Source organism: Sciurus carolinensis, chromosome 14, assembly GCF_902686445.1.
Source record: "Sciurus carolinensis chromosome 14, mSciCar1.2, whole genome shotgun sequence".
Classification (NCBI taxonomy): domain Eukaryota; kingdom Metazoa; phylum Chordata; class Mammalia; order Rodentia; family Sciuridae; genus Sciurus; species Sciurus carolinensis.
This window is the reverse complement of record NC_062226.1, coordinates 34,381,165-34,405,400: the sequence shown is the minus strand read 5'-3', so window position 1 is coordinate 34,405,400 and position 24,236 is coordinate 34,381,165. Positions and strand designations below refer to the sequence as shown.

At 40.2% G+C, this 24,236-nt stretch overlaps 1 protein-coding gene across 1 annotated transcript in view; it reads left to right on the top strand.

Moving 5' to 3' along the window:
- Tdrd7 (tudor domain containing 7) overlaps positions 1-24,236 on the top strand; it is a 64,464-nt gene that overhangs the window by 14,231 nt on the left and 25,997 nt on the right. The window contains exons 3-8 of the mRNA XM_047524129.1: positions 720-861; positions 1,733-1,946; positions 3,739-3,812; positions 6,058-6,275; positions 16,519-17,105; positions 20,361-20,547. Of these exons, the coding sequence (XP_047380085.1) occupies positions 720-861; positions 1,733-1,946; positions 3,739-3,812; positions 6,058-6,275; positions 16,519-17,105; positions 20,361-20,547 (1,422 nt within the window). The remainder of the gene's footprint in view (positions 1-719; positions 862-1,732; positions 1,947-3,738; positions 3,813-6,057; positions 6,276-16,518; positions 17,106-20,360; positions 20,548-24,236) is intronic.

Genomic DNA, 24,236 nt, shown 5'->3' with positions numbered 1-24,236 from the left:
TGAGCCTCTCTACATTGCTGAGGCTATCTTTGAACTTGGAATCCTCCTACCTCAGCCTCCCCAAGTCCCTGGAATTATAGGCATGTACCACCACACCTGGCTCCCAGTTTTTTTAAATAAAACATCAGAAGCTGAGCCTCTGTGTTTTAAGCAGTTTAAGTTTGTTCTGTTTTGCCCTCACAGTGGCAATTCTGTGGCTCCAGTGAACACAGTTGGAGAAACAATGGTTTATACCACCCCTGTTTACAACTGAGAATGCTGAGATTTTGTTGCAGGGGCAAGACTAGGATTTAGTGGTCTTGAGAGAGGCAATGCAACATAGTAGTTATAAGAACACACTTTGAACTCAAAAATAATGCCTTCTGTATAACTTGGAAGGTGGCTTAACTTTCTTGAGCCTCTGCTTGTAAAATGGGGATAAAGCATATCACATGGATTATATGAGATAATATATGCAGATCACAGGTTTCTTTTAGTTCATTTATTAATCCTATAGTACCTACTGTATTGTAGATGTTTAATAAACACTTGTTTGAATTTGATTCTTTTTGTGGGAAATATATTTTGTGCTGTTATTGCCAAGGAGAGAGAGAGATGAGTATTTGCATGCAGTTTGATTTGGGACCAGTAAGCTCAGTGAGACCCATTTTTATAAATTGGTCCCAAGGCAGCACTCACCCCTGAGAACCATTTCTCCTTGCCCTGCCCCTGTTGAACAGATTACCTGCTATGCCGTGGCCTGCACAGAAACTGCAAGGATTGCTCAACTTGTGGCTCGTCAGAGGAGTTCTAAAAGGAAAACTGGGAGGCAAGTTAATTGTCAGATGAGAGTGAAGAAAACCATGCCATTTTTTCTAGAAGGTAGGACTTTTTATATATGGTTAAGAAATGTTAACCTTTCCATGAATATATTGTCACAAATAATTCTGGAAATATTGCTTGTATTCATGGTAAACACCAGTTATTTGTTAACATCTGCATGTCAGGAACTAGGATTGCTATTTGAATGATTAAGTGAACAGGACGAGCATGACTTAGAAAGTGACTCAGTTACTAACTGTGTTGGAAAAGCGTAGTTTTCTTTTGGGTTATTTGAGGGGAAGCCTCATTCAGAATGTTGGATAAAACTAAGAACCTATGATTTGTTGTCTTATTTAACAGATTATGTCTTTTGATACAAGACCTCTATTTTCAAAAAAACATGAATTATGAACAAATATCCTAGATAGTGCAGCCCTTGTTTACCCCATTTACCTCAGGGAGCTTACAGTCGGTTCCAGAACTGCACGTTCTCAAGGAATAGTTGAACAATAACATGAAGCAATAGATGACTAAATGTCAGAATGAGCATTTGGGACTAGCAGCCTTCACTGTGAGAGAGATTGCAGTGGAGGGCTTTGTGGCGAAAGGGAGAAGAGCCTAGACTGGAGCAGTGGGTAGGATCTGGATTGACGGAGAAGAGATGGAAGAACCATGCTGTAGTTATGAGAATGTGAGGTGGCTCCCTCAGAGGTGCCACAGTGGTGACGAGAGGGCAAGTGAAGAGCCTCACCTGCTGAGTTCTTCCAGTCCTCCGCTTCTACTCAGCAGCCCTCCGGGGGCCCCTCCTCGTGTTCTTACAGACTGTTTTGAGAATAGAGACCCACAGAAAACCTCTGGCTAGTGGTGTGGCATGATAAAAGTAGGGTTTGAGGAAACTAATTGATTCTATTATGTGTACCTAACTTCACAGGAAAACCAAAAGCAACCCTCAGACAACCAGGATTTGCTTCGGATTTTTCTATCAGCAAAAAACCTAATCCAACACTGTTAAGAGACAAAGGAAATGCCCTGGGAGTTAAATCTGATGTTGAAATGCCACCTTATCCAATGCACACGACTCTTGGAAGTGAAGTGTTCAAAGACATTCCAGTGCAGAGGCATGTGACCATGTCCCTCAACAACAGGTATTTGGACTTATCTGACTAAAAGAAGAAGTTTGATGAACCTAGGATCAAAAAGTGTTAAAAATCTCAGATTAAGAAAGACTCTCTGTCTTATCTAATATAAGTTCACATGTAGTAGAGAAAGTAATCCACTTTTCCTGGCTATTGTTCTCTGAATGTATCTCTGTTCTGTATTTTCTATGCACTGTGGATAATCTTGTAAAATTCATTTTTAAAGCTCTCACAAGTTGTTCTAAAATGCTCTTTCAGCATAGCTTACCTTTTTCTGAAAACCTTTCATTATAATTAATTTTGTAGGTTTTAAGTAAAATCTGATTAACTTTATATATTCCACTTTGTGCCAATAATCATGCCCATAAGTATGCAGTTTCATCAGACATCCATGCAAGAGAGGGCTAGACCAGCATTAATAAGATAACCTGAAAACTTTAGTTTGGGTGTTGTCACTCACTAGCCCAATAAAATAAATTATTTCGTCTTTTGGGTTTATGGTTTTCTCATTTGTTACTGCCTGCGTTTTAAATACAGTTTTATAGAAGCATGGCCATGTTCTTTTTACATATGGCATGTGGCTGCTAAGCAGCACAGGGGCATAGTCCCAGTGGTTGTGCAGAGCCTGGATGGCCTGCAAAGCCTAAAATAGCTACTATAGGATCCTTCACAGAAAAAGATTCTACCCCTGATATTGATGGATTGGCATCCCATTCTTCCATCCTTCCAATTTGAAAATGTGTGCCTTTTCACAATAAATTTATTGTATTCTATCTCTTAAATCAGTGTTGGAAATTTCCATTTCACACAAAAGATAATTTCCCAGGAATCCTCCCCCCAGCTGCTAGAATATTTAGGAAGAATTAATTACTTTTAAAAGTTGGTATAAAGAGTATTATATATTTTTGGAATCTTCTGTTGTTTAGTTACATATATTAATACACAAATATGTTCTTATAATTACATGAAATGAGTGCTTATTGGTAGCCTATAATCATTTCTTTTAGAATTAAACTATTACAAGTAAATGTGCTTTATTTCAAAGAATTGAATTTTTAGAGTCTTTCATACTATTGAAAATTGGGTATTGCTGAGCAAAATGCGGTCATTGATAGATTCAGTCATAATTCATTCAATCATTCTTCCAGTATCCACTCTTCTTTGCATGTATCATAAATAATTCATATTCTCAGTGTCTAGTGGGGGAAAGAGACATGAACAAAAATGGGGTATGGAGGGGGGGTTTCTTTGTCCTCGTATTTGGAAAATTTTTCCTATGTATATTCAATTCATATAAAATTATTTTGGTAAAGAGTATCAAGTAGGGACCTGTTTCTTCTTTTTCAAATAGTTATTTGAACCATCCTTCCATTGTCTGCTTTGAAATTCTACTTTAATTATGTGCTAAGAGAAAATGTAAACTTAATGTTTGTAATATTCTATTGTTTACTTATCTGTCTAGCTATTTTAAATGTTTTAACTTTATAATGTATTTTAAAGTGGAAATCCTTCATTTTTGGTTATATTTCAAAATATTCTTTGCATAGTTTCAAACTGTTTTACCAGTCCTTGAAAGGTGATTATTTGGAACTCTTGACTACCATGTTCTAAAAGAGGTTGTCAAAGGCCTAATAGTGTAATTTAGCTTTTAACTCGCTTTTCTCTAGGTAAATATAAAATATGAAAGATGATGCCAGATTTCACTTTTCATTTTTTTCCCATTTTGGACTATTCTAATGACTTGTTTTGCTATTCATGGACGTTTTAAGTGTTTAAAACTTGGTATTCTTTCACACCTTAGGTTTAGCCCAAAGCCATCCTTTCCACCACCTTTTCAGATGCATCTCTCAAGAACCTGTACTAAGGAAGTGAGTGGTATGTTTTCCAAACATCTTCGTGGTACATATTAGCTTCTGGAGCCTCTGGTCCCTAAGAAAAGTATCTGATGGTGGCTTTTGACGCTTGTTCTCACCTTCCCCTTATTGGAATATGCCTCTCTTTCCCTTTTTTCTGATTCCTTTAAATCATGAATTCAGGTGATTCTAAGACAAAATAATACTTCCAAGGATATTACCATTTTGACTTCAGGCCTTCCTCATACCAGACCTACTTTGTTTCATGTTCATGTGTCATCTCCAGAGATACTTGTGTTCTTCCTCGCCCTCTCCCTGATTAGGGGTCAGGCCCCAAGACTTTGCTGCCTGAGGCCTCACTTACAGGAAATGTCCTGATCCAGATTTAAAGTACACAAATATGGGGTTTAAACTCATTTAAAAAATTCAGCTTTTCCATTGCTTACAAATTGGCACTAAAATCTATGTGTAATGAGCACAAGCATCTAAATATGAGTATAATTAATTCTTTAGTGTATAAATTCCAAAAGTGCTATTAAGAAAACAGTAGGACACATATAATGAAGTCAAAGAATCTACAAGTTACAAATTCATCCACTCATCTTCTTGTCTTCAACAGTGAGGGATACAGAATTTTTGAATCTGTGCTTATATACTAGAAGAAGCATAAATGTGATTTTTACATGATTTGCTCCTTTTAGTGTGATTAGTAATGAGTTGAAATTCTTTTTCTTCCCTTAAGAACACATCTCCAGTGTTTTATAGAAATTAATTGAACAATTTGATTTTTGTTTATCTGAATTATTTTTATGAATGCATTTTCTTAACTATGACCACTCAATAAAGTCATATTCCCTTTTAGAGTTTTAAATTAGCATAAGCTTATTTTGTGGAAATAAGAGGACTTGTTTCAGGAGGATTGCAGGTCACCCATCAGACTGAAATATATACAAATATATACAATCTCCTCTCCTACCTGCTGACAGTCTAGGGTTACTTCCTTTTGTTTACCAACAGGTACAGGAGCTTAGGTGACTCTAGTAGTCCCACAGAGCACGTGTATTTGCAGGGTCAACTGTCATTAAGGAGAGTCTGGCCAGTTTATAAGAACTGGTTGTTTCCTTTTTTCCAGTCCTTTTATTGTTTGGAAAGAACCTAAATAAATTAGCTACATTCTTAATAAGAAATATACATGGATGTCCTGAACCTCTGTTTTCCATGCCAATCTCAGTCTAGGTCTTCATGGCCTCTGGTGGGAAGAACAGAATCAATTTCTAAGCATCTTTAAGCAACAGCTCCCCTTTTGGCTTCCTGGCATCCTCAGAGTCCAGCGTCCCAATATCAGTCTATATGTATCTGTCAGCCAATTTAAAACAAAATAAAAATTACTGGATCCCAGCAGAAATACTGTTTGATTAAAATATGGATATATTTTGCACATACATGGTAATTTTTAATATATTCAGTGTTCCAGTGGAATTTTGAAGAGGTTTGGGATAAATTTGATAGTTCTTAAAATATCAGAGCGGTCAAATATAGTGAACTGTCAGATTTCTTTGACTTAAGATATGAAGTTAGGCATTCTGAATTTTAAATAAATATGAGTAAGAAAGCTAATCACAACTTCATAAATACAAACTATAAAAGATGAATCCTGGGGAAACTACAAACAGTTCAGTTATTATCTATTTCAGGCCTGCATTCATGTTTATAAACTGCAGCTAGGTGAATGTTATAGCTGGATCAGTTTTTGAACCTCAGCGTATTGTGAAATCATTTTCATTAGTAAAGGAGAAAATTATAATCTTAAAACCTGGGCAACTTTTTATCTTCGGTAAATCATTCTTTGAGCTTACTGTTAAGGTACAATTCTTACACTCTGTGAAATATAGCTTTAAATTCAGCATTGCATATATACCTATGCTCCAAAATTTTACCTTAGTTGCAGGAAGGAAAATTGTTGGTTAAATAATAAATTTTATTATTCTTATTTACTTATCAAGATTGTCCTGATGTTTAAAGTAAACTGTAAAACATCTGCAGAATGAAGGGTCTAAGATCCCCTTTGGGTATCTCTTGACCCCACCTGTTATTTCAGGACTAATAGAATGAGGTTGTCATGGGTTTGCTTTGCTTAAACCTTACCCCTTCTAAGATTCTTGGCCTCCACAAGCCCACAGCAAAGCAAAGCCTGGAGCCATAAATGCTAGGTAATGGGGATAATCTAAATTGTTAAGCATTAATTCTATCATTTTTTTAATTTAAAGATAATTTTAATCAGACTGTTGAAAAACCAAATGTCACGCCTCCTGCCTCTTACACTTATAAAATGGATGAGGTTCAAAACCGCATAAAGGAAATACTAAACAAGCATAACAATGGCATTTGGATATCTAAACTTCCACATTTTTACAAAGAGTTATATAAAGAAGACCTTAATCAAGGAATTTTACAACTGTTTGAACACTGGCCTCATATTTGCACGGTACGTTTTTTCTTATTCCTCCCTTCTGGTGTCTCCTCCCTCCAGCTTTCCAACCTGAGTTTTTCGTCATCCCACCTTGTATCCAGGGAGCATGATGCACTGTACATATGTTACCTCGTTAATCTTGATCTCTGAGATTAGCACGTCTGTTCTTATTTATGTGAGAAGTATGTCAAGGTTGAGGGCACTGTGTGTTGTTTCTGCTGCTGTTACATATTTCATTTTAAATTATTTTCAAAGTGCATTAATGTTTGACTATATGTACTATATGCCACTTTGTATTGATTGAACTACTACCATTGAACACTGATAGCTTTGCCATTTTAATAACTTACCAGTAATAATTTTTTATTAGCCTCAACTTTTAGTGCTTGTTCTTGAGCATTTTTAAAGACTTTAAGCTGAATAAATTTTGGTTCTTTGACTAATTATTTATATACTATCTTACTTTTATTTTGAAATGAATATGGTATTTGTATTTAAAATATTTACAAACTGTCTTCAGAGTAAAAATTTTAAATAGAAAATGATTTATCAGTTTCCATACCTGTTCATACTTGGGAGTTTATGAGATTAATAAGATAATGGATCAGAATGGTTTATTAGAAAATTCAACCAAACATAGAGACTAATTTCATAAATCCACATGCACCTCCACACCCACTTCTTGATGTTTCTGGTTATTTTTTACTCCATGACAGTTACTAGTATTTGTGTAGCTTAATTCATGACTTTTGGGGACATTTTCATCCTTGCTACTCCACCTGTCTACAGAGTTCCAGAACACCTCTGACAGGCACGGGATTTGAGGAAGTACCTACCTCACCGATGTTAGAGCAAGACCTAAAATGGACAGTTTCCTCCCGCATTTCAGTGTTAACTAATTTTGTTTTTGTTATTGTTTTCAGCACTTGAATTTATCTTTCTTGCATGATTATCTTCTGCCCAGTCAGGGTGAACCATGAAGCAGAAGTACAGTATTCCTTTCCTGTCTGTGTGCTGTGTCTGGCTCCACTTTGGTAGGGTTGTTTAGGTGGAACCACTAGCAGTTGTGAGGTGACAGTGATTTGCTTTGGGAAGCACTGTGTCTAGGATACTCCAAACTGCTAGTCATGGTAATGTCTACTGAGGTTCTTCAGAACTTTTTTTTTTAACCTCTGAATATTTTTGGCAGCTTACTGTTAAGTAGTTTCGAGCTATTATACTGTGGTTCTTTTGAAAGAGCTTTAAATGGTTGCACCATGGTTATTTTCCCTTTCTTCTGATTTACTTTCGCATTTCTGAAAAACAAACACTGCTAGCATGGCTAGGACTGATGTTATTGTATAAGCAAAGCCAGACAATCTCAAAGGCAGTGCAGAAAACAGGATGAGAAGAAACTTGGTAACAGATGTCTGTCTGTGTGACTTGTCATAAACTGAAGAAGAAACCCATTTACAGTGTATTTCTTTTTTTTTTTAAGTATTTCATTCAATCATATAAAATATTCTTTGTGTAAAAAAAGATTGAAAATTAAAATCATAAGAAATTTAAAAATCACCCTTAGTCTAACCACCCCAAAATAAACACTTGCAGATATTTCCCTTTGAATCTCAGAATGGACAGGATCACTTCAGGGGCCAAATAGCAACTCCGAAATTTTACTTTCGTACATAAGCTGCATCCTAAGGATGTTGGATGACATTTTGCTGCAGGCAGAAATATTCTTTGAATCTGTTGTTCTTAAGCTTTTGGATCTCTCAGACAGAAAAATGTGTAATGAGCATTTTGAAAGGTAAAGAGAATATAGAGTCTTTAGAAAGGTGAACCAGTTTTATGGTGTCCTAGGCAACTTGGGAGGGAAGTGGGAATTGTGCAGAAGCTGTTTTGGAAGCACAGAGCTCCCAAGGCAGTAAGGCTGAAGACCAAGAAAGCTGAAATCCAGGAGATTGGATCCTGGGAGAAGGACAGTCACACCTCCTGGCTGTTCCAAAACTGTGGTCTTGTTAATTAGGTTCTTCTTGACTGTTGTGTCTGGCTGGTATTTATAAAGTGCTTGTGTGCCACCACTGACCTGAATGTTATGGATAAAACAGAAGGCAAGATGGACAGTGGTCCTTGCCTGTAGGGAACTTGTCTGGTGGGGAAAATAAACGCTAAGCAAATAATGATAAGCCTACATTGTTGTGAGGGAAAAAAGCAGAGTGTGGAGGGAATGTGTAAACAGGACTTAGTCTGCTGCCAGGGGAGGTGCGTGATAAACTAAAGCCTGACAATTGGAGTAATTTAGGGAAGAAGACAAAAGAAATATCTTGTGTCAGAGCCCTGGAGTTTTCAGGAAGCTGAAGGAAGTTCAAGATCAAAGTGTCCCAGTTGCTCGGGAGGCTGGGACAGGAGGATCGCAAGTTCAAAGCCAGCATCAGCAACTTAACGAGACCCTAAGTAACTCAGTGAGACCCTGTCTCTAAATAAAATACTGAAAGTGCTGGGGATGTGGCTCAGGGGTTAAGCACCCCTTGGTTCAATTCCCGGTACCAAAAAAAAAAAAAGAGAGAGAGAGAGAGAGAGTGTGTGTTTCAAAAGAAACTGACAGTAAGGCAGAAGCCACATTGCTTCATCAGAGTCATCATTTGGTAGAAATTAGCATTTCCTGCCCTGAGGTCACCCAGGATTGTGGCCTCTGACCGACTTTGATTTCTAATAAAATTCCCACACTTAGAACTCTGACTATTGAATACCAGTTCAGTAGGAGAAAGATGAAACACCACTGTGCTAAAATCAGAGAAGTTGGTGTTGCTCTTCTGGAATTTGAAGCAGAAACTACTCTTAGGGTGTTAATAGAGTAGAAAGAATGTTGGTCAAAATTCTCTGCTGTGAAACCTGGGCGGAGAGAGAAACCACTCCATCCTGTTAGCCACATGTCTTGCTGGAAACAGGGTGAAGAGCTGAGGGGCTGAACTAGAGGTGCCCAGCTGAGAAGAGCTCCTGCCATAGTTGCAAGACCTACTGGGAGGCCACTGCAAGACTGCCCGAGAAGCGTTCTAGGTCAGGCCCGTGGCACACCAGGCCTTAAGCATAGAACATGACATTTTGTGAGTGACAGCATAAATTATGGAACATAAAATGTGAATGGGGGGATGCATACTTACACTAATTAATAATAGATATTACAAAGAGGTTTTACTATGAATTTTACAATTTATTTTTGTTATGTGACATTTTTTATCCATTTGATATCACTGAGTTTTGAGTTGTTTAGTACTCCTCAGAGTACTTAAAAATTCCAAATTCCCTCAATATAGCAATGTGGGAAACATCCAAGGAAGCAACAGCAGTTCTGCTACTCACGTAGGGATGTTTTTATATTTTGTATTTTTAGGAATCTGTCTAAACTTTAACTGTGGTAACCAGATGTGTAAGATAATAAAGCATCTTTCAGCTCATGCAAAATGAATTGCCTTTTTAAAAAACTTGGATTAGATTGATAGGAAACAACTCAGATCCCTGAGAAAGTGAAACGTAATCAAACAGTAGAGGACATCCTCACTACTCAACCCTAAGGGTATCAAATACAGCTATCCAGCAGTGCCAACAGAAGCAGTGGTGGAAGGTAAACTGAAGACTTGGAAGTATAGCCATGTAGTTTTAAAATGGAATCTGATTTCTTTTCCAAATTTTTACCAATAAAAGGAGATAGTAAATGAATGCTACTGGATCAGTGTTTAAACTTTGTGTCAGTGAACATCTGAATAGAAGAAAGTTGAAACAGCACTGTGCTAAATCAGAGAAGTTGGTGTTGCTGTTCTGGAATTTGAAACAGAAACTACCTGTAGGGTGTTAACAGAGTGGAAAGAATGTGGGCTCTTAGATTTGTCCCTTACCATTTCTTAGCTGTATCATCTTCAGCATGCAAATCATCCTCTCACAGTTCCAGTCTACTCTACAATGTGACAGTTCTACCCATGTTGTAGAGTGGTTGTGAGAATTAAATAAGGTAAAAGGTACAAAGCAGCTGCAGAATAGTATAAAAAAAACAGAAGGTGTTTAGTAAAAGGTAGCTGCTTTTGAGAGGCAGTGCAGCTTTCAGCAGACCAAAACCATAATGAATAGGGACATGTCTAGCAAGTCTTATGGGGAAATCATCTCAGTGAAAACAGAAGAGAAGCTAGAGAAAAGAACGAAGTTCAAATTGAAAATCAGTATGGAGCAGTGGTTGAAATGAAGTCGAGGAACTGATACTCCAAGACAAGTGTTTCTGTCCTTGTAGGGAACAGATTCCTCTCCTGTACCCACCCTTGCCAAAGGTATTGAGTGCAGGGAAGGCCTCCAGTGCACAGTGAAAGCCACAGGTACCAGTAGGGATCAGCCCAGAAAACTCTGCACTTGCTTAACCGGAAGATTCCATCATCTTCCTGAAGGAACATGCGAGCAAACAACTTAATCTTGGGCTGTGTGAAGGAAAATGACTTGTAGTTCATTTAATATGAATGCTTTCAGTGTGTCTGAAGAGGAGAGCATCAGTGAAAATTCTTCCTTAGGTGAAGGTGTGGGAATGAGAGAGCATTGACCTTAAAATATAGAGTCTATAAAACTACTTATTCAAGATGGTGGAAAGAGTTTCCCTAGGTAGATGGTTTGTGAACAGTCAGGGTTACAACAGGACTTTTTCCATTCACCTTTAATTAAATCTGTGGAATGTGCTCTTACACAGTCGTAAATAGAATCAACTGAAAAATTAAACCACTTCTGAGTATCTTGGGTTTATCATCACTAACATCAGTAAATGCTGCAGAGGTGGATGTGGATGTAGGTGGCATGGAACATCCAGTTGGATGGTGTAGCTGGTCTCCGTGTTTTCCTGCCTACAGTACATGATCCTCTTACTGCTCTTACACACTTACTCATCAGTTTGTCTTCACTGTGACCCAGTGACGTCATTGGGGACCATTTCCTCATCTCTTTCTCAATCCTCAACTTTTCCAGTACTTCTCAGCTTTAGCACAAAAAAACTGTTAAGAAGTCCATGAACCAATCAGCCTTTCCGTAAATTGACTAATCATAAGGTGCAAACTTCTGGTCAGTGACTCCAGGTTTTCATTGTTGCTGGGCACCAAAGGGTCTTTTATTCATTACTGAAATCAAATTGGCTTGGTTTTAGGGTTTTTTTTTTTTTAATTTTTTTAGTTCATAACCATTGCTAATGCTTAGAGTGCTAAAAAGCAGGTCTTCAGGAAAATGTGACTTTACTGCACCCAGATATCTACTGAGTGGTGACCATATAAAATGAAGTTTAGAACTTAAAGCTTCAACACAGAAACTGACTACTCCATGGAAACCCAACTGTGTTTCTTGGTTTAGTTGGTTGATACAAATTCTGTTATAGAATCCCAAAGAAAATTCTAATTCCATGGAGACAGTAAGCTCACCTCAGAGGCCCATGCTACAGAATTAGCAAGTGAGCCTTCTGAGACTCAAAGGAGTTTGGCTTCAAGAGCTTTATGTTTGCAACACAGTAAACTATAAATGGAGAAGTGAAGACCTCTTAGAGTTAAGGAGAAGAAAGTTTCTAGGCACATAGGATGAAGATTTTTATTTGTATGAACAAATAGATTACCAAAGAAATTAATGTTTTAAGGCCTCACATCTATGAAATCTAAAGTGTCTACTTGAAACTTAGAGAAATCCAGACAGGTATGAGATTCCCAAGATGGCAGAGATCAAGCTGAATATAATGAACTTGTGGGTACAACAAGTTAAGGCATATGTGATGTTGAATCTTCTGATGATCACCAAAGGAGGTGGCTTGTTTCCATGGCATATAGAACTCATCTTTTATGTTACCTGTCTCTCCTGTTAGGAGGTGGGCATGGGAATCCATATGTAGGATGTACACTATATGTGGAATTACAGGTCATGGTGATTGTTTGGATGGACAAAGTCAGAGAAAAAAATGTAGAGCCACAAAACAAAGTAAAACATGAAGGAGAAGGGCACAATTTTGATCCCCCTACTTGAGTCAGTGAAGGAGGTCTTTTGATTCCCCCCTCACCTAAATCAAGGGGACCTTAGGAATGAGAAGCTATGAAAGCCCCCTTTTCAGGACTGGGACTGGGTGGCACATGCCTGTAATCCCAGTGACTCAGTAGGCTAAGACAGGAGGGTCACAAGCTTGAGGCCAGCCTCAGCCATGTAGCAAGACCCTCAACAACTGGTAAGACCCTATCTCAAAATAAAAGATAAAGAAGGCTGGGAATGTCAAGTGCCCTGGGTTAGATCCCCAGTACAAAAACAAAACAAAACAAAACTCTCACCTGAAATGGTTAGCTACTAATTATCACACCAAGGAAATACTAAAAGTCATGGTTTTTTTTGGGGGGTGGGGCGGGGAGTGTGTACGGGGGATTGAACTCAGGGGCATTCAACCACTGATCTACATCCCCAGCCCTGTTTTTGTATTTTATTTAGAGACAGGGTCTCACTGAGTTGCTTAGTATCTCACTTTTGCTGAGACTGGCTTTGAACTTAATATCCTCCTGCCTCAGCCTCCCAAGCCACTGAGATTACAGGCGTATGCCACCATTCCCTGCTAAAAGCCGTGTTTTGAGTAGGTGTTGACTTATGTGACCGTGTGTGAAGACCAGGAGCAGCTGTTCTGTCTGGGAGGAGACAGGAGATGAGCATGTGACACTCATCAGTTGCTCCAGAGCTTCAGAGCTCAGCCCCAGCACCTTGCCATAGAATAGCTCCTCAGCTCAGAGACTCTTGGAGGCTAAGAGAGGGAGCAGTAGGGTGTCTTTCCTGAGCCCATTGCCAAACAATTAAAAAGATGACATGTTCTGAGTAGGACAGATAGCAGTCACAGTAGGGTGCCTGGGAGAGCAAGTTTCTATTTGTATGAAAACTTTTAAACAAAAGAATTTAAGCTGAAAAGAAGTCAAATTTGTTTTATATATTTTTATATATAGTATATGTGGGTTAGATTAAATGTTTATGTTTTTGATTATGTATTTTTTAACTCTAAATCATGTTTCATTAATTTTTCCCTTTGAATTGAGAAACCTTTAAGTCATTCTCCAAAGATTAGTTAACCAAGTGTGTGGACCAGGCATATTGTTCCATAACATTAAATCCATCCACAAGTATTTGCCTGAAGTGTTAAAGGATATCTGAATCAACTCTGTTGAGTATCAGGTTCCATTCCTAACGTCAGGTATGCCTTTACTGCTTATTTTAGTAAATGTTTGTTTGAATATAAAGAGGCCAAGACACTGGAGAACAGGTGGAATTTATGCACATAACCAACCCCTTTGGAGATTAAGAAGCCGTTAAATATTGGAAAGTGCCCACAATTCAAGGAACTAGTCATTGGTGGGAGTGAGTATCTATCTTAATAAAAATAAAACTGCTGAAGAAAGAAACCTGTCTTCTAGTTTAGATGACTATTTGGCAGTTGTTTGGGCTTTGGATGAATTTGGGCTTACAGGTCAAAAATTTGTTTTTAGGCTGATTGGCAAAGTTTGACTTAACTGCTGCAGATAGTCCTGAAAGCTTATTACCACTTCCAGTTGACTTTTAAACATTATCATGGAGTAAAGGCCAGAAAAACAGAATTCTGCTCCTGTCCTGAACCAACACATATTAAGTGGACATAATGTTCTGTTGAAGACAGTGATGCCAAGTGGACACAGTGGCACATGCCTGTGATCCCTGCCACTCTGGAAGCTAAGACAAGAGGATCAAATATGAGGCCAGCATAGGCAACTTAGTGAGACCCTATCTCAAAATTTTAAAAAAAAGGGCTGGGATGTAGCTGAGGGGTAGAGCATCCCTAGGTTCACTCCCCAGCTCCCCAGCACCACCCAAAGAAAAAGACAATAATTCCTACTTGGAAGATCTCATTGTGCTGGTCATGTTCAGAGATTACATTGGGAAGTTTGCTAAAATTAAGTGCTTTATTAGGTAATTGGTCCTGATGATATTTGAGGCTCAGATGGGAATTAAGACTCTGGGACTGGAAGGGGGAGACTAAATAAACATTGAGGCATCCCATGTTCTTAGTTGACTTCTTGGAAAGAAAAGAATCATGAAGCATAAGAACCTTCTTAATCTCTTATGGGTTAGAAGAAGCCATATGGACAGTTGGGGGATGAGGCTTTTGAAAGTTATTTTAGATGAATAAGATGGGCTATCCCTCAAATAGGAATTAGCTTCTGCTGTCCACTCCAGAGAAGACCTTGAGAGGAGATTGGGAGATGAGAACTGATGTAGAGTTTTAAGATGGGCCCTGCAGGCTCATCTGGTTTTGGATAGAGTACTACCATGTATGGATCTCAAATTATACTCATTGAGATTCTCTACCAGTGAATCACTCACACAGAATTCTGTTTTCTTTTTCATTTGTCTAAAAAGTATGTTTTTCATACCTTTGGATGCCCAGTCTAAATTCTTGCACCTTATCCGGTGTCTTAAAGCACAGTGCAAACTGGCGTTTTTAGATTCCATATTTCAAGAAATGGACTAACCATGGAGAGAAGGATGAGAAACACTCCAAATATTTGTGCTCCTATGGCTAGCCTTAAGGGACATAAATTGTAACAGTTAGGTGGTATGCCATCCAGAATATGTGCCAGCAGGAGTCCACAGATGGTGACAGGAAGCTCTTGCAGCTGGTAGAACGGCCATAGATCCCTTCTGCTGTCATTTTATCTTTAAGTTTTTCAGGCAAGAACTTTTTTACTCAATCCTCAAAACTTAAGAAACACACATTGGCAGAAGAATGAGGAGGAAAACCTAATGTTTTCTACTTAGTTAATATCATTTGCTTCTTATGTATCATCTAGAATGTAGTGAGACTGAATAAAGGGAACCTTTTAATATCTATTTGTGCCTTTCTCTGGTGACAAGGCAGTACCCTCTTTCCTTTACACAGGCGCTTCTGTGTTCTTTGTAAGCTGTAAGGAGAGTGAAGTAAATGGAGTCAGTGTTCTTTACTAATAAGCTGCCCACACAGCATCCTTAAATACTCTTCTTTTGGTAGGGTGGGGTTTCCCATAAGTCTGTACTATTGCCCTGATGGATCTTCCTCAGGGCTTAAATTGCAGCTAAGGAATAGCTGAATAGGACCTGATAGAATAGGAACATTTCAGAAGGCAGTGAATATTACCTTCAGTCTAATGGCCAGTACAGGGTTTAAGAAACTGTTTTTATAGAAGGCCAGATAGTAACTATCTTAGGCTTTTCAGACTCTAAAATGTAGAACTGTGCAGCCATGACACGTCATGCAGGCTCTCATAACTGTTCTACAGCTGGAGCGCAAAAGCAGCTACAGGTAACACATAGTCCAATGGGCATGAGAGCTCTTCAGCAAAGTTTTATGTACACTGAATTTCATATAATTTTCACACCATGAAATAATTCTTCTTTTGATTTTTTTTTTAAACTTTTTAAAAATACAAAATTATTCCCAACTCATGAGCCATGAGCTGTACTGGGCTGCTGGCTGTGGTTCACCAGCCCCTGGACTAGCAGTAGGAAGGCCTAGAACTTAAAATAATGAAGTCATACATCAGTTTCTCTTTCTTTCTTATATAAAAAAGATGTATCAAGCTCTGCCCTCATGCATGGCATGCACATAAAATTAGAAATTGGATGACATAAAATGCTAGGTATTTTTAACACTCGTTCATTGTGGTGACAACACTTTCAGCTAACTTTATGCTATGGTGGTTGTAAAAATTGTACCTTGTCTTTGGGGCATCTTTTTCTAAATAATGGAAAGTTGAGCATTTCCTCAGGATGTTGCAAAAGAGAGAGAGCACTCGCTGTATTGTCTAACTATTTTCTAACGTTCTTCCCAGTGGTTTATTCCTGACAGTGATTATATCTGTTCATAGCTCCATTTCATCTTGGATTCAGTCCATTTTGTAAGCTATTGCTTTGGATTTGGCAGAGAGAGCCAAATGAGCAGCACACTTAGAACAGGGCAAAAGCACTCATAATATCCTAGGGCAATTGGAGACTAGATGCCTCATAAGGGAAGTTAATACAATTTTATTTTCATTGTTGTTTATGAAATATGACTCATGTTATTTTCAGGTGAAGGCAGTGCATTCAATTCTTAGTAATCGAGAAGAATAAAATGTGTGCTTTTATGTGTGATCAGTTTAAAAACAGTGTTGCTATCAAATGTAAAATGCATTAATGTGTTTTCAAGTAGCTTATAGTCATTGAATTGTCAGTCCTTTGCTTTCTTTGAAATTTTCAGGTGGAAAAACCTTGCAGTGGTGGTCAAGATTTGCTTCTTTATCCAGCTAAGAGAAAGCAGCTTTTGAGAAGTGAACAGGACACTGAAAAAGTGCTTCCATCCCCACTACCTGCTCCCAAACAAACACCACCATTGAAAGGGAGTGCAGCAGTCATGCCAGTGGACATCAAAGAGAAAGTGGCGGAGCTGCTGGTGAGGTACACCAGTGGCCTTTGGGCTAGTGCACTCCCCAAAGCATTTGAGGATGTGTACAGAGTAAAATTCCCCGAGGATGCCTTAAAAAATCTTGCCTCACTTTCTGATGTGTGTACCATAGACTACATTTCTGGAAACCCCCAGAAGGCTATTCTCTATGCTAAACTTCCATCACCCACTGACCAGATCCTAAAGGATGAAGGGCAAGCACAAGGTGATTATGATATCAAGACTATGATTGAACAAGAATATTTGCAGTTGGAAAAAAACATTGCTGAAAGTTCCGAAACCTTCATGGAGGACATAACAGTCCCTCCTTTGGTGATTCCAACTGAGGCATCCCCATCTGTGTTGGTGGTTGAACTGAGCAACACAAATGAAGTGGTCATCAGGCAAGTTGCGTTTTCTAATTCTTTAGGATGCTTGTCTACTGTTATCACTTGACTGTTCTTGTGGATGCTGGGGATCAGAGGAAGAATAACATATTCTTAGTTCTCTAGAGTTTTATAGGGAAATATAATAACATATTTGCTAAATTTCAAAATATACAACTATTCTTATGAAAAATAATTACTAACAGTTTTAAAAAATCAAGATGATAAAATGAACTTGAAAAACATCAATGTCAGAAGCACCATGGTAACAATATATATCAAAAGTGATATCTAGTCCATAGAAAAAGCAACCCCCTCCCCAGACTAGGTAATATTATTCCTTCAGGGTCTATGGTATGTAGCATTTCCTAAAAGTCAGAATAGCTAGGCAGCACCTTCCTCACATTAGCCCTTGGATTCAGAGGTGCCATGAGCCTTTCAGTATCATTGCCTGGAAGGAGGAGTCATCACCTAAGTGGCTGATGATAACTGGAATGACAAAAAAAAAGCTCAGCTCCAGACACTCACCTTGGACCTTAGAGAAACTACACAACACATGGAAAGTCCAGAGGGATTATAATTTGCAGTTTCCTGCTCAGGAAAAAGAATGGGAGCCTGTGCAGTGAAGCTCTGGAGCACCAGCCCAGGGTATGGCTGTGGCTGGCAGGTGAAGAAAAGGCCGAAGCAGAGCAGAGTCCAGGTTCCTTCAGCCCACGTGGCCCTGTGAGTCGAGCTGCCAGAGACTCAGGGCCAACCTGGAAAGGTCCAAAGAAAGACCACCAAAACCAAACTCATTCTATAAAAGAAGAGCTAAAACATATAAAATCTCTTGCTTTATATGAATAATCTGAGTAGATAATGGTGTGAACCCAGTTTCTTGGGATGCTCAGATCTGAAGAAACTTTAGATTTATACAGGGGTAGTGAACATATAAAGTGTTTATCCTGGGACTGGTGTGGCCTGAAGATAAACACAGCTCACTGAAGGCTAGGGAGTGCCATTGTGGTCCACTAATATATTGAAGTAAAGATGTTGAGGGGCAGATGGCTAACTTTTATGATTTGATGTTGTAAAGGAAACTTAACCCTACTTCACGACAGGATTCTGTGGTACCTATTACCAGCAATCATTGGCGCCCTTCTCAGAGACCGCCCAGCACTGGTCAGTCGTGATTTCTGATGTTACCAAGAAAAGGCTGGCAGGAATATGGATCAGTGCTCGGACATTAATTGAGGGCTCCACACTCTTCTAGGATGGCTAATTCCAGGGTCTTCAGATTGCTTAAACTCCTTTGTCCAGTGTAAATTCAGATCCTGGAATCCGTGTTCTGCGTGTTCAGCAGGGCAGCTGGCAACCAGCAAGCACCATGAGTCATTGCCTACTGTTAGGTTGACCCTAGGTCATTTGCCCCCCACCTTAAGGGTTGACAGACCCCCCCAGACTGTACTCTGTTGTGTACCCTCTTCACCTAGGCAGTCAGTAAGTGGGCCTGGGAAGATGGGCTCCTGGTTCATGAAGGGCCTCAAGGTTTGCTTTAGCAGAATCCAGAGGTCAAATATGGGAATTTTTGTCTCTAGACTCAGAGATTAACTTTGAAAAACTTGTAAAACTTGTCTCTATGCCTCCTTGCTCAGGTAATTTGGGGACAGTATATGACCCCATTCTTGTCACCATTCACTTTCATTCCACCTGTAACATCATCCCCTGCCCTCACCCAAGCCAGTAGCCATCCTCCTCTACTGGCTGCCACAGAGAGCAGAAGCCACCTGCATCTCTCCCTACCTCCCTCTTCCCTGCAGGAGCCTGTGCCACCCAGACCACCACCTCAGGACTGTAGCCCAGACTCTGCCCATTGAGCTCCCAGGCCTGGAGCTGTGCTACAGGGAGGCCCTTGAGATTCTAGGAAATGGGCACTTAGGCAGAATCGCAGACCTCCCAGAGCTCAGAGTGCAGCTGCATCCCAGGCAGTGCCTTAACATTTACGAAGCTCAATAAATTTAAATGATAAGAGTATGGCAGAGAGTCTGCAGATGTTTCTGGAGTGAATAATATGCATGTAATATTTCATTCTTTAAAATAGCCATTGCCTCAGAAGAGGCCTTCTTTCCACTTCGCATGGGGCTTTTTTACAGCTTTTTTTTTTTTTTTTTTTCTTTCTCTCTAGTAACAAATAGGTTGACTGGCATCTTCTGCCATGTTGAAAATTACAAAGAACACATGGAAACACTCCTAAAGGAATAGATTCATAGGCTTACTTGGGGCCGAGTAAAAACTGGGGACAATACAAAGAACTGTGTTGTGGTGTACCCCAGCTTCCTCTTCCAGTTAAAAGGCTTCACCTTATGTCTAAGACAGCTCCTGTTCCATGACCCAAATTTGATTTTCTAGGTTTTACATCCTGGAATGAGACTTTTAATGAAGGCAAGAAAACAACAGCCTGCTTGTGGCAGAAAAAAAACTGCTAAATTTTGATAACATAAACTAGGACAGGGTGACTGCAGTCAGTGGTGGAAAGCTGTAGAAGGGGCTGGAGCATGTCTGAAAATAATCCTCCTCAGAAAGTACACCTCTTAGAGACTTTGCATAGAAGCTGCCAGCTCTTTTAAGAGTGTCAGGAGGCACAATTGCAAATTACGTTTTGTTGTAATTTGATCACTGAATTGTGGGGAGGGGTGTCACGTTGTGTCTAGTATATTCAAGGCTGTGTATTGGAGCCAGGGTCCAGCATGTGCTAGTCCTGCCCTGGGCTTTTTATCTGTAGTAAAGTTTCATTGCTTTGCAGAGCTCGAGGCTGATTCAGAGATAGCCTTAGAAGGGACAAAACTATCTGCAAGATTGCCTTCTCAATAATGGACGCAGGTCTCCAGCGGCCTCAGTGAAGCTCTAGGACGACCCTCACTGAACTAGCCCTCCTTAGTGTCTCTGTTTTCCCCATCTCTTCCTCTCTTCCCTTCCTCAAGTCTTTCCTCAGCCTTGTCCTCCCTGAGGCCTCTTCTCAGCTGTTACACCCTCTGGTTTTCTGGATGGTGGTGGAGCATTTGCCCCATGGCATGGTTGGTTGGACCTCAGTCTTGTTTTGCATGATGTCCATAATACTCTAATCTTGCTTTACCAAGAGAAAAATGTTTTCTGCCTTCCCCTCACCATTGGCGTAAGCAAGTCTGAGGCTGGAACCAATGATGGCGATAGAAGCAGAGCAACACTCAATGGATTCCTGTAGTTTTCCTCCCACTGACTGGCTTCATTCATGTTCTCTTCCTTTTACTAATACAGGTATGTGGGCAAAGACTACTCCGCTGCTCAGGAGTTAATGGAAGACGAGATGAAGGAGTATTACAGTAAGAACCCCAATGTCGCACCAGTCCAAGCCGTACATGTCGGTCAGCTGCTGGCGGTCAATGCCGAGGAAGATGCTTGGCTACGTGCACAGATCATCTCAGTAGAGGACAGCAAGCTAAAGGCAAGCACTGTCTGCTGTGTCACAGCATCACAGAGACACACACCTTACTCTTTTTCAAATATAAATGTTGCTTCTCATCTTAAGTCCTTTCTAATCTAATCCTACATAGTTTTCACTGGAAGTTGAAAAGGTAATATCAGTAAAAGATTATCCCTGTCTGCTTTAAGTCAGTGGTAGTCACGTTACCCCAAGAGTTTGGTAACAAAACAAATAAATAAAGCACATGCAAAGGAATACTTAGAACCCACAGTCTGATCAGGAAAAGGTGTGTATACCCACCCCCCATACTGAGCAGCCCTTCGGGCAGCTCTTCAAGGCCTAGGCTTTGAATGATCAAAGAGCTCTTTTTCTCTTCTTAGCCAGGGCTCTTGTCATTCTCAGGAGCTGCTCCTGGGGTCACCCAGTCATTCCTCTTAGAAAGGTCAAAGGGCTCCTTTACTGCCCTCCTCCATTAGCAGGCTCCTGGACTCCCAGGCCTGGCCACATCTCAGTGGTCACCTCTACCCCTTGCCTCTTCTTTTACAATGCCAGGTCAGAGAAGCAGAACTCTTTTGCCCCAACCTCCCAGTCCCCCACACAGTGTGCAGAGGAGCAACATGGGAACTCTGTTGTGTGGTTATCTGTATCTATCCATTGTTTTTACTGTGTTATGTCTTCCTTTCTTGGTAGAAACTTTATTTATTTGGAAATCATCCTTTGAATAGGGCCTGCCTCCTGGATCTCCCAGGCAGAGGGGCCTCTACTTTCTGGAGAACTGTGGCGGGGGAGGAGAAGAGGACCTTTTCTTTCTTGATTGCTAAGATGTTTCCTTTTCCCTAAATGGAAATGCACTTCAAGACTTCTGTGCATTGCTGTGCTGCCTGAGAGCAGGGTGCCCCTCACCTCCCAGTTTCACAGTTCCTTCTACTTGGGTGGAAGACTCTCAGGCTACAAGGGGAACTGTGTCTAGAGAGCCTAGGGTTCTCTCTGGATTTGCAAACAAGAAAGCCCACTTCTGTTTCAGCAACTTCTATTCCACAATATAAAACCAAAATCCATCTGGCCATTTGACAATGGCCATAATCCTCTGGCCATAATCCATGTGTACCATTGAATGCAAATAACCTACCCTAGAAACAGGCTTTGGTCTCCCAGTTACTCTCTGCTGAAGCTCCTGCCCGCACATGTTGGGAGGCCATGGAGGGAAGCTTGTAGCTTCATACCCAGTTTGTTCCATGGGTAAAAGAGACCCTGGCTGTCCAGAAGTAAGGTCATCCAGCCAGTAGCCACTTTTCCCATTCATAGAGAAATCTCAAAAATTCCTTAACCAAATCTTTACAGACACAACTTCTTAAGAAATTTGACTAACTTTAATTATCTGAAACTACAACACTGATTGGCAATTAAAGACTTATCATATGACCCCTGAGCATTTGATAGAAGAGAAATGAAAACCATGGGTCCCCAAAAAGGCTTGCTTTATGTGTTTGCAGCAGCTTTATTATTAACAGTACAAATGTTCACCAACAGGTGAATACATAACAAGTTATAGATAATTTGTACAATGGAATACTATTGAACAATCAAAGGAATTAAATACTAATATAAATAATGACATGGATAAATCTCGTGTAAGTCGTGTAAGTGACATCTAAGAACAGGTCACCTTCATCTGCAGTGATAAAATCTGAACAGTGGTTTCTTGGGACCAAAGGTAGAAAGGGGCTGGTTACAAAGGGGAAGAGGGGGCCTATGGGACAGTGAAAAGGGTCTGCCTCTTGATTATGGCAGTTTTTCTATGGAAAGTTCATTGGTCAAAACCCATTAGTCTGCATACTTCCAGTATCTTTTATTCAGGATAATTCGTACTTAGATAAGTTTTTGAAAAAATCTGGAAAAAGCTAAGGACCAACTTGGTCCCTGGACCAGTGGAAAGCAGAGGGCTTATGTTTGTAGTGTGGGCCTCTGCCTACCTGTATTCATGTGCCATGTCAGGTCCCTCCATTCCTCTGCATCTCTGGTTGTAGGGGATAACCATTCCCAAACATTGCTGGATGAACTTTTACATACTCTGGCCATTTCCCTCCCCCCGTCCTTAGGAAGTTCAGTGGAAGCTAAGCCATGTTAAGGGATAGGATTCCTTATGAAGAGAAGAACCATGCCTAAATCCTGGTGGCACATTAACATTGCATCAATGTTTACAATAAATAATGCAGATTTTCCATTAGGACATGCCCACTCTGTAGCCTGTATTGCTGCTGAGAGCAGATTATTAGAAATAGGAAAAGGTAACTCAGTGTCTTAGACTGGCATGCTCTGAGACAGTAGTGGTTTAGCAAGCCTGTCTCGTACCATTCCCCACCTCCCTGTGGAGCTGACAGATTTCTCTGGAGAAGCCCCAACTACTTCACAGGAGCTTTGTTTCTCTGGAGCTGCAGGTTGCTTGGTAGCAGTTACTGATCCCCTACTTGATGTCCACTGCAAGGCCCTTGGCATGTAGGAGTAACAGAAGCCTCTAGTGGTGCTGTAAGACCTGTGGCCACTTGATGGTGCCAGAGAACCACAGACAGAGCCAGATGCTTGGACCTTGTGAACCTGCTGGTATTCATCCCAGGGCATTAGAAACTGCAGAGCAGAGGACACAGGCTGGAGTGTGGTGAGAGTCACACTGGGCCATCCAGAGACAAGTGCTTTATAAACTGTGGCTGCCATACGAGTGCATGTTATCATGAATAAAAATACAAGAAAGAGGGCTGGGCAGTAGTTCAGTGGCAGAGCACTTGCCTAGCATGTGTGAGGCACTGGGTTCAGTCCTTAGCACCACATAAAAATAAACAAAATAAAGGCATGTTGTCCATCTACAGCTACAAAAAAAAATTGTTTAAAACAAAGAAAGAAGCAAGCCACAGACATTACAGAAACACTTTGAAGAGTTTGGAGAAGGTATTCCCTTAGTCTTTTGCTATGCTAAGAATATATCCAGAATTTCCCAGGAGTCACAATCTCAGAGCATTATCTCCATTTCAGTCTGGGAAGAGCAGAACCCATGTTGTGGGTAGTGATAGCTATTAAAGGAAGTGAAGGCTGCCTGGCTCCTGAGGTCTGTGAGAAGGGAGAACAGGTGCTAATTGAGAAGTGGAGAGATAAACTTGTGCACTTAAATGGGCCGCCACCTGCTGTGGTGTCCCTGCCAGCAGTTGGGCCCCGGCAACCTTGAATCAAGTGTGGACACCAAGAAGCATTTCCCATAGGGGACAGACCAGCCCCTGCCCCACTTACCAAATGGTCCAGGAAAGAGTTAGTAGTCTCTCTGCTTCCTCTCTTTTTCCTTAGACTCGCTGTTGGAGGGAAGTTTTGATTTGTGCCGTGATCTAGGTGCCAAGAAGCTAGCTTGTTCACTTTGTTTTTCTGCCAGACCTCTGTCCCTGTTTTTGTTCTTTTGTTTTGCTTCAAAAAAAAAAAAAAAAAACTGCTTTAATTAGAGAAGCATACTAGGTTTTCAACACTTTCAGATTCTTTGTTATCATTCTAAATCAAAGTTTAATAGTTCTACATTTTTTAAAAGGCTCTGTGTTTATATGGTCCTTGTCAACAGAAAGTTCTATATGTACACTAAAAATAGCATTTAGGCTCCTAGTGATCTGTGCTAATGGTGAGGAAGAGCCCTGGAAACATGGAACTCTGTCCAGCAGGTCTGAGGCCTTTTGCTG